We start from the raw sequence: 11,152 nt of genomic DNA, 5'->3' as shown, positions 1-11,152 counted from the left end.
ATTCCTTATACTGTGTGTTTATTTGCTAATACATTGCTTATGTACATATATATTTTAAATTTAAAACATATTTTTTTATAATTTTGTATATATGTTTGAAGAAAAAAAGTATTCTCTAACACTGTCATTCTCTATAATTTTTCTATTCTGTCTATTTGTGTTCTTTTTATTTATTGTATAAAAACCTTGCTACATATACTGCATTAGACTAACCAAGACTTGTCACAGCATACATAATATTGCTCTTTTTTGGTCTTGATTGCTTCCATTCTCCTCATTTGTAAGTCGCTTTGGATGAAAGACTCTGCTAAATCACTAAGTATAATGTGTGTGTATATATATATATATATATATATATATATATATATATATATATATATATATATATATATATATATATATATATATATATATGCAACACACAATAGGCTGCTGCAATGATCTCCAACTAGCAAATACATTGCCATTTCATCATTAAACATTATTGCTCACTAATTAATCTATCAGATTAAACCTAATCAAATTGCATCCCTAAAGCACATTTTAACTAACAAGCAGTTATTTAATAACATACAAAAATATATCATGCTTCAAGTTTTAAATGACAATTGAAAGTATCAGTTCTTAAGAAGGTGATTTACATTTTTCTCTTTCCAGATCATGGCATTGGAATATTATATTTTATAATATTATTTTGCATCATTTAACTGTTATATATTTATGAATAAAATATGTAGTCACAAATTTGGTTGCATTAAAATAATTTGAAAGAAAAATATATATGAAATGTATTTATGCAGTATATTTTAAGTACATCATTATGGGGGCTCATGTTTTGAAAGATATTTTTGAGACACTGACCTCATCCTCCCTTCTCCTCCCCTCTCCCCCTTCTCCATCCCACCTCTAATTGCTCAGTTCTCTACCCTTTCTGCCTCTTCTGCCCTTCTGTCTCCCTCTCTCTCCGACACGTGCGCGCGCGCGCGAAGACCAACACCTGCGCAGAATCTGTCAATCACGCCGACGCCGCTTAGGTTCGCTCTCCAATCTCTCATTCATCCTGACAGTCAGACAGCCTCCATTTTTATCAGGAAACTCTCCGCGGTGGAAAGAGTTCATTTTCGTGGATTGGTTGGCTATATTTTGTTTCCTGGATTTGAAATGATGCTGAAGTGATGCTGCTTCGCTGTTCCAAGCCGCTGTAGACCAACATCACCAACATCATCATCATCAGCATCATCATCATCATCATCGCCGGTATGAGTCTGATCGAAATCCCGACATGAGAGATTTGGAGTAATAAAACCCTCAGGACTGTAGAAGATCTCAAGTGTTTAAAACGTTGATGTTAACGCGCTGGAGAACGCCTCAGTGGCAGGTACGCTACATTTACGGGCTGATGATTATTTGCTGATCAAAACACGTTATTAGTTAGACATCAGTAAATGTGCATGCATTATATGGTTATTTCCCCTTTTGGCTTCTTGCTTTATGTGATTGCATGATTGCTTCCAAGTAAATACTGATTGGAACTGAAAAATTAAATGTAGGCTAACAAAAAGGAGAAACATAAATGGAAAACTTTTTAAGAATTAACTGCATAAAATTGTTATTATAAAACAAATGTTTATAAAAAAATGTTAAAAGTATTTTAAGCATAAGTATTTTACATGCTACATTTATTAAGATTTACAATTATTTAATAATGATCCAAAAACAGGGTTTTTATGGTGTGCATATTTTTTTTAAATGAAGAAAAAGTTAAAGATGTTTGATATGCGGGTTATACACAGGTATTGTCTGAATATAGTTCATATTACAGTAAGGCTGTAATATTCATGTGAACAGCAGGCAGTGATCCTGACAAACAAAGACAACTGGTTGTGTGTGTGTGTGTGTGTGTGTGTGTATAATTGCAGCTTTGTGTCACATCTGACACTCTTTTCTCCCAAAAGACCAAAATTGGAAAACATGATAATCCCACTTTCCATCAGGACAGTGAACAAATCACCCACACAAACAGAGACAAACAGAGACAAACACAAATACATGGATATACACACACATTTTCTCGATTTTACTCTCACAATTTACTTTGCAGTATTAATTATGTAGGCCTAGCATGGTATATCAAACAATAGAGTACTATATTACTGTTTATTTTGCGTAATATACACACACCCAGCAGGTTTGTCCACAGTGCAGCCCATTTTCCATTTGTGCTCTGTGCTACCTGCTTCATTCAGTCTAATTTAAGTAGGATTGATTTCTTTGTGTGTGTGTGTGTGTGTGTGTGTATGTGTGTGATTGTGTGCAATCCTGTATTCTGGCTCTGTAATATTACTCCAGTATTTTGTGTTGAACACATCAGCACGTCTCCACACAGATCCACTCAATCCATGAAAGATTCACGAGTCTAAATGTGGCCCAGACCAAGAAGGCAGATCATGATCAATCTTCGAGTGGGTGTGATTACTACAGCCAGACTATCAGAGCTAAATATAGTGTCTCGCCGGACTTCACACCCTAACACCCTGCACGTGTAAACACTGCAAACAGGATCAGACTCAGTCAGACAGATGTTACCATACTGTAGAGATGATGTAGCAGTGAAATATGCCATTATAGATGAGATCAATGGTGATGTGATATGTGATTTTAGATGCAAGATTTTGGATATATGTGCAATGAGAGCAAGAAGACGGTTTTTAGCACAGGTCACACAGATTTTGTTGTTGTTGTTGTTTTTTTTCTATGACACAGGGAACTGTGACTGGCTTTTTTAATCTTTCTGAGAGGATAGACATTTTTTTGTTGTTGTGCATTTTGTGTTGTTTATAGAATGTTTCAGCTTGTAAGTTAAAGTTGATTGTGTGATTTCTGGAGCAGTATGAGGCATTGTGAAAAGAACTGTTTTCAGACAGGTTTCCCGAACACAAAAAGGCACTGATGGCCTTGTTTGAGACTCACCAAGTTGTGCTTTGTTTTTATTTTATAGTTAAATAGTATTTTGTGTCATTGTCATTATTTTTAACATGCCTGTATAGCTTTTTTTTATTTTTTATTTTTTTAATTAAATATTCATTTTTTAAATTATTAATAATTTCAGATTTAGTTTTTTTTATTATTATTACATCAAGTTGAACTAAATGAAATTGAAAAATGTTGACTTGGAAACTAGTTTGAAACTAATTGTGTGTTTGAAAATTATTTTGGTTAATGTCTATTTTATTTTAAATAACAATGTTTGTTTTTATGGTTTATGGTATTATATTTTAGTTATCTATTAAAACCCAGCTTACTTTGGTCAATTATTTTAGTATTCCTGAGATACTAATATGTTTTTACAGCCTGATCTCACAGTCTGGTTTTTATTAATATTTTGAATTGTTTGTTTTATTTTAAGATTTTCCATTTTCAATTTAATTGTAAAATTTAAGTTTAGAGTTAAAGTTTTTTATAATGTTTTACTTTGTGGTGTGTTGACCATTTAAAATAATAGTTTTAGTTATCTCACTAGGTGGTAGGGTTTTTTAAAGGCCAAGGTTAAGATCCCTTACTACCATTGTGTTTTCAACATTACATCTACTTGTCTCCTGTCATGACTTTTCAAGCCAGTGAATTCTGCATTGAAAATATAGCATAGAAAAAAATATCAACCTTCCCAAATCAGCCTTGATTACTAATCCCACAGCACGATTTAGAAACTTTATAGCTCACACAGCACACATTTTTATGAAAAAATGAATATGTTTTGTCCCATAGACGTTACAGTAAACACCATGAAACAAATCACAATTATTGTCTGTAGCAATCAGCAGCATCTTTGACTTTGATCTTCACTCCTTTAGAACCTCAAACAATCCTTTAATTGTACCACTCTGAATAATTAAAAGCATTGTAAGCCTTAGAGACAGTTGGTGGCAATGGTTTTTGCCTAGGCTTACCATGCGTTTGAGAAACTCAGACCTGTATGTTTAGTATGTGGACGGTTGCCCACTTCTGGGAACATTTGTGTATGTGTGGGCATCAGAGCTGTGAATTAAGTGAGACTAAATCCTCTAGCTGCCTTTTCACTTTCTTCTGAAAAAGTGTTTAGCTGCTGAACCCGGAGGTCCATATATCAGTCTGCTCTTTGGGTTTGTGTGTTTTTCTAAGAGCCCTTCTGATAGCTCATCGGATGTTTGACTGTGTATTGAAACCACCTTCATCAGCTGCTTGTTTGATATGGAAATGTGTAATTTTTTTTGAAGGTTGAAATGCATGAAGTCATCAATATAATCTACTTCAGTTCATTTCAGGCAGTTAATTGGATGCTTAATGCATAACGGGGCAGTGAACGAAAGGCAAGGTTAAAATGAATGCTTAGCAATAACCAGCAGTGAAATACAGCAATTTTTGGTGGATGCAAATTACTTTGATATTTTAGGAATGTCATGAGAGAATGTTATAAAACTTTCAGCCCATTGGTAAAACTTGTCATTTAGGTCTTTTTCGATTTTATCAGTGTCTACCTGTGTCTCTCTCAGTGTCTATCTGTGTCTTTTTGCAGGAATCAAGCAAAGGCACAAATGAAACTCTGCGACTGAGAATAAGGCTCTGAGAATCATTGTTACCACACACAAATTCACTTATTACTCACACACACACACACACACACAATGGCACTGGACAACACCGGCTTCTCCTCGTGCCCCGAATCCCTGTCCCTCCCATTTCCAGAGAAAGGGGAGGAGCCTGTGGAGGAGGACCCAAAGGATGCTCCGCCCACCGATTTACAGAACACATTTGAGGAGCTGGGGCACGTCGTAACCACGGAGACAGCCCCGCCCACACAGCCACCGACCAGTAACAACATGTCCTTCCAGGCCAAGATGGCTGCGAGGGAGGCGCAAGCCAATCAGCACAGGAAGAAACTTCAGGGGGTGGGGCAAGAGAGGGGCAAGTTTGGATGGGGTAAGACTCAATTACTTTAGATGATGTAGGAGTCGGTGGCTGTATTAAACAGACTGACCTACTCTAATACTTCTACAGGAACACAATGTAACTCTTCTTCTGCATACCAATTTAGCCGTTTCTTCGTTTTTGGACGTGTCTCACTCAGTTTTACTTCTTGTCAGTGTTTTGGGATGGCTTGTGGTAAGCTGCTCAGTGACGGTGCTTGCCTACTTTTTGTGTGCTTTTTTTTTACCAGCTCTAATTTTTCTGTTTCTCTCCAGGGCGCAGCAGGCGTAAGAGGCAGCGCTACGTGGAGAAGAACGGCCGCTGTAATGTGCAGCACGGGAACATGCGCAAGACGTACCGCTACCTGACGGATATCTTCACCACTCTGGTGGATCTGAACTGGCGCTGCTCTCTGCTGGTCTTTGTCCTGGCGTATGCAGTCACCTGGCTCTTCTTTGGAGCAATATGGTACCTCATTGCATACTGCAGGTATCAACAACATACACCAAACACAGTTTTATGTCTTTTAACCCTTTAAATCATAAAAGTCTATTTTTGAATGCAAAATCACAAAATAAATAAAAAATGTGGAATGTATTTGTGACAATTGGTAACTATACAATAAAAAATAAAAATAATGTATGTATGTATGTATAAAACTTGCATACATTATTTTACAAGAATGTTTTAAAGTATGTACAATTGTAGGTAATTATATATATATATATATATATATATATATATATATATATATATATATATATATATATATATATATATAAACTTGCCCCTTTTAGACTTGAACTTTATTCGTTTACCATCTGCCTGTTTTCTTAAAAATAAAAAATAAAAACAATCAAACCAAAAACAACTAGTTTCTCTATTCTTTTTGTTTTCTACCTATTTGTTTTCTTTTTATTTATTATACAATAAACTAAAAGTTAGCCAAGAGCCAACAATGCATTGTATGGGTCAAAATTATCGATTTTTCTTTTATGCCAAAAATCGTTAGGATATTAGGTAAAGATCATGCTCCATGTAGATATTTTGTAAGTTTCCTACCGTAAAAATATAAAAATACATATATATTTTAGTAGTAATATGCATTGCTAAGAACTTAATTTGGACAACTTAAAGGCGATTTTCTCAATATTTAGATTTTTTGCAACCTTGGATTCCAGAATTTCCAAAGAGATGTATCTCAGCCAAATATTGTCCGATCCCAACATCTAAATCTACATTTTAAACATATAAATCTTATTTTTTTTTTTTTATGTAATCGACCCTTATGAGCGGTTTTGTTTTGTGTCTGTGTGTGTGTGTGTGTGTGTGTGTGTGTGTATGTATGTGTGTATATATATATATATATATATATATATATATATATATATATATATATATATATATATATATATATATATATAATAAAATTGATATTTCAAAATTGAATCTAAATTAATGTTACTTGCCTTTTCTTTGCATAAAAAAATAAAATCACTATACATTTCTGAGTAAAATTTTTAGTTTTATAGTATTTTTTTCAGTGTATGTTAATAATACTTTAACAGGTATCAAAAAACAAAACAAATCATAATAGTTTTTGATATTGGCAAAAAAAAGAAAAAAAAGAAATCACTACTTCTCTGAGGAATTCTTCTCAATCAAGGTTTGTGCTCATTGTTGCAGTTCATTCGTGTCGTCCACACTCTGTTATTTTTGTCCATGCTAGATATGAACACAATTCATCTGTGTGGGTGGACACTTGAGAACAAGCGCTCCTCTTTGCGCTGTAAGATGCAAGAGCCAATTTACTGAAGGAGACTGTGTGATTTAAAAAAGGCAAGGACACGTTTTCACAAACAACACATCTCTGTTGCTGTTGGATGATCTTGCTCCCTTCCTCTGTCTTATGGCAGGGGTGATCTGGATCATTTGGAGGACGAGACGTGGACTCCATGTGTGAATAATGTTAATGGATTCATCTCTGCGTTTCTCTTCTCCATTGAAACGGAGACAACCATTGGCTACGGTCACCGTGTCATTACTGACCAGTGTCCAGTGGGCACCATGTTACTCCTGCTACAGGCCATACTGGGATCTATGGTCAATGCATTCATGGTAAGATCAAACACAAAAATATGACACACTTTGGCGTCCAATTGCTTTTTAAAAAGAAACGTTGACTCCATTAATCAAGCCCAGCCATAAAAGAATAAATAATAAAATAAATGAAAAAAAAAAATAATAATAATATTAAGTTACATTTATATGATTAATATTAGTATTATTTAATATTATTAATATTAATTACAAATATTTTTGAGGAAATATTAATCTAATACATAATTATGTATTTTTGTACCTTAATTTTGAAACATTTTTATTATTACATAATTTTGTTTATTTGACTTGTATTCTGTATTATTTTAGAAAATAACAAAATCACACAGATGGGTGCATGTCTCGGATTTTTGTTGTAGGGTTGTAAAATAAATATAAATTTAAAGCACAACAAATATTTAGTTCATCTCCTGATCTTGATGATTTTGGGAAAGTTAAGTACCTATTTTTATTGCCCATTTGTTGAAAAAGCAAATAATTGTTTTGAGGTAAATTTGAAGTACGATTTGCACACTTTTACCCATATATGATGCGGTCTGGAAAAGCAGTGTTTTTTCATTGCATGTGTCTTTGGTCTGTTGATCTGTGCTCTACTGAGTTATATCTTCCATAACCAAGAGCAAATGAGTCATGTGTTTTGGAGCACAGATGTGTGTACCCTTTTTCTTCTGTTTCTATGTCTTTCCTTTTCTCCTTTTCTAATTCTGTCACTTTTACCAAATTCAACCCCCTTAGCAATCTCTTTTCTGGCCTATTTTGATGTATTTTTATGGTTATGATGAGTTCATTTATATCTCTGTGTCCTGGTTTAAATGTTGCCCCCAGGATCTGCATTTCACACATGCACGCACACACACACACACACACTTGAACACAACACACACTCTCTCTAAATGACACATCCTCTAGTATCTGCTTTTCTAAACCCAGATTAAATTCATTTTCCCCATATGTCTCACTTTCTTTTTAATTAGTGTTAGTAGTATCACTAGTACTATTGCTCATATTTGGGGTTAGAGATTAGAATTAAGTATTCATCTTTATTTAGTATATTAAACTTTATAAACTTTTACTTATCATTCTTAATTGTCCTCAAATCATGTGGTTTGTTGTGCTGCTGAATCCTATAGATTTAGTTACTTTTGACCATCCAAATTTACATATTTAATGCTTTTTCTTTATTTCATAGTATTTTATTTATTTATTTTAAATTAACTTTATTTTAGGTAAAGATTAATAACAGAATTCTAAGGAATATGACATATTTTCAGTTGTTTGACACTTTTTTTATATAATTCCACATGTGTTAATTCATAGTTTGGATGCCTTCAGTGTGACCCTACAATTTTCATAGTCATGAAAATAAAGAAAACTCTTTGAATGAGAAGGTGTGTCCAAACTTTTGGTCTGTACTGTATATACTGCAGTACTCCGAAAAAGTACAAATCACATAGTTTCTTTCTCTCCTTCTCTCACTAGGTTGGTTGCATGTTTGTGAAGATCTCCCAGCCGAATAAGCGAGCCGAGACACTGGTGTTCTCTCGTAATGCTGTCATCTCATTGCGGGATGACAGGCTCTGTTTGATGTTTCGCGTTGGGGACTTGAGATCCTCCCACATCGTGGGCGCCAACATGAGAGCCAAACTTATCAAATCCAAACAGACACAGGAGGGTAAGACAGAGGGTAACAAACACACACACACACACACACACACACACACACACGCCTAGTTACTGATGAAGGGGTGCCACCTGCTGGTTATATCATACAAAGACACGGTGGGAACATTCTCGTATCAGAACCGTTTGTTTAGTTGTCTTTCTCTTTAGGTGAGTTTATTCCACTGGATCAGACAGATATCAGTGTGGGATTCGAGACCGGGGACGATCGTCTCTTCCTGGTGTCTCCATTGGTGATCTCTCACGAGATCGACGTCCGCTCTCCGTTCTGGGACATGTCACAAGGTCAGCTGGAAAAAGAGGACTTTGAGATTGTGGTCATCCTGGAGGGGATGGTAGAAGCTACAGGTAAGTATACTAATACTCAGGTTTATCATGCGAAATGTGCTGTATTGATTTGTGTTTAGTAATCGACAGATATATTCTGATCTACAGGAATGACCTGTCAGGCGCGGAGCTCTTACCTGGCTGAAGAGGTGTTGTGGGGACACAGGTTCAGTCCCATGATGTCACTGGCCGAGGGATTTTTTGACGTGGATTATGGGGCTTTTCACCACACATTTGAGGTATATGGTATACAATGGGAATTTCTAATCGGTCAATTTTAGGTTCTGCAGAACACTTTTAAAAATGACATTCTTTAGTGGGATCTATGGCTCCAATGAAGAACCTTTAACATCCACAGAACTTTTACTTTCCACAAATTGTTCTTTATAGTGGAGAAGGTTCTTTAGATTATATAAAAAGCTCTCTTCATTAAAAAAAAACAGCTTAAATGTTATTTGGGGAACCAGAAATCTATGGCTATGAACAATTTTTTTGATTGAAATAATGCTAATCTTTATTTGCATGCATTTTGTTGTTTGGGTAGTAGCTGTCTCACCATATCTGGGATTTATTTAGCAGTTTGCATCATCTCTCATATAGTTTTCCTCTAAAACAATTAGCTTCAGAATCTGTGTAATAATCATCTGTCTGTGCAACGCTGACGTGCACTTTATTATAGAGCAAAAACAGAGATTTCTCTCTTTGTTCATGGGTTTTTATGTGCGTAATCAATAAAAAAAAAAAAAAAAAAGACTCATAAATGCACATCACTGGAAGAAATCAAATTACTTGTGCAATCACATTCTTACTTTCTATCCTTTGGCCAAAGAGTATTTTTGTATAAATCTACAATAAACCATTTAAATGAATGAATGTATAAATAAGTAAGTCAATAAATAATATTGTGATCATTAGTTAATATTTATAAAATAGTTTTCAATAATTAGATATTATTAGATTTAATTAATAAACCATTTTAATGGATTTAAATAAATACTGTTGTTACATGTAGTTAATATTTATATAGATATTTTATTTAATTGAAAAAAAAAATATTGTGATAATTAGTCAATATTTATATCTCTTTATATTTTACTCTTTAAATTAATATTAATATTTTTTAATTATATTTATTAATAAAAATAATAATATATGCGTGTGTAAATGTACTAAATACTTAAATGAATGTAAAAGGACAGATGCAGTCAAATTGAGCAGGATTTATGTTTTAGCTATCGTTCACAGAATGAGGAATACGATAAATGCTTTAAATACACTACCTAAAGTTGTTCTTTTAAATGATCTTTTAAAGGTGAACACGCCCTCCTGTTCTGCGAGAGAGCTGGCATTGGCTACCGCCCGTTTAGACGCTCATCTCTATTGGTCGATTTCCAGTCGGCTTGATGAAGATAAATGGGAGGGGCCTAATCTGACTGAGCAAACGGGGAAGTCCACGGATTCAGAATCTGTCAGGGAGGGAGACGGGCCAACATTTACTGTGGGTGGAGTTACAAATACCCAGGACCAATCAGTTGTTGGAGAACAGAATGGCAGTGTGACCACTGACCAATCAGAGTCTGAGGCTTAAAAGGATGCAAGAATGTATAAAGGTACAGAAAATATTCGAAGGAGTCCACAGTTGATGTTAAAACTTTGGATTGTTCAGCGATCCTCAAGCCACCGTCTTTGAGTTAGATTTGTAAATGTGTAGTGGCTAAAGCCTAGCATAGAATACTTTCCCCAAGGGGGAAATCCTAGCATCTCCTTGTATTTTCGGTCAGATTAAATCTTAACTTTTGATGTTTCACCACAACACTGCCTTCGAGTTCACACAGTAGCTCTATTTCAATCCCACTGTCAGACGTCTACTTAGACGTCATCCTAACTGAAATAAAACCTGTGAAGGACACATGCGGTGTTGCTTTAAAGGGATAGTTCACCAAAAAAAGAAAATGATGTCATAATTTACTCACCCTCATGTTGTTCCAAACCTTGTGCTGAACAGAAAGAAGATATTTTGAAGAATGTGGGTAAAAGTCTTTCTGTTCCCTATTGACTTCCATAATGTTTTGTCCTATGG

The 11,152-nt window shown here is 34.7% G+C and overlaps 1 protein-coding gene across 3 annotated transcripts; it reads left to right on the top strand.

Annotated features, from left to right (window-relative positions):
* Positions 1-1,007: 1,007 nt before the first annotated feature.
* LOC113046221 (G protein-activated inward rectifier potassium channel 3-like) lies at positions 1,008-10,750 on the top strand. Of its 3 annotated transcripts, XM_026207162.1 has the most exons (8): positions 1,008-1,378; positions 4,553-4,956; positions 5,220-5,433; positions 6,861-7,062; positions 8,545-8,737; positions 8,896-9,093; positions 9,181-9,311; positions 10,385-10,660. In XM_026207162.1, the coding sequence occupies exons 2-8, from the start codon at positions 4,662-4,664 to the stop codon at positions 10,658-10,660; spliced, it is 1,509 nt and encodes a 502-aa protein (XP_026062947.1). In that variant the 5' UTR covers positions 1,008-1,378; positions 4,553-4,661. The 3 variants fall into 3 exon arrangements, with proteins under 3 accessions (XP_026062947.1, XP_026062948.1, XP_026062949.1); XM_026207163.1 differs by lacking the exon at positions 1,008-1,378 and having other exon boundaries at positions 4,662-4,956; positions 10,385-10,750; XM_026207164.1 differs by lacking the exons at positions 1,008-1,378; positions 4,553-4,956 and adding an exon at positions 5,106-5,139 and having other exon boundaries at positions 10,385-10,750.
* The last annotated feature ends 402 nt before the right edge of the window (positions 10,751-11,152 follow it).

This window comes from Carassius auratus, chromosome 27, assembly GCF_003368295.1.
Source record: "Carassius auratus strain Wakin chromosome 27, ASM336829v1, whole genome shotgun sequence".
In the NCBI taxonomy this organism is placed as follows: Eukaryota; Metazoa; Chordata; class Actinopteri; order Cypriniformes; family Cyprinidae; genus Carassius; species Carassius auratus.
Note: the sequence above shows the minus strand (reverse complement) of the source record. Positions and strands in the feature narration are given on the sequence as shown.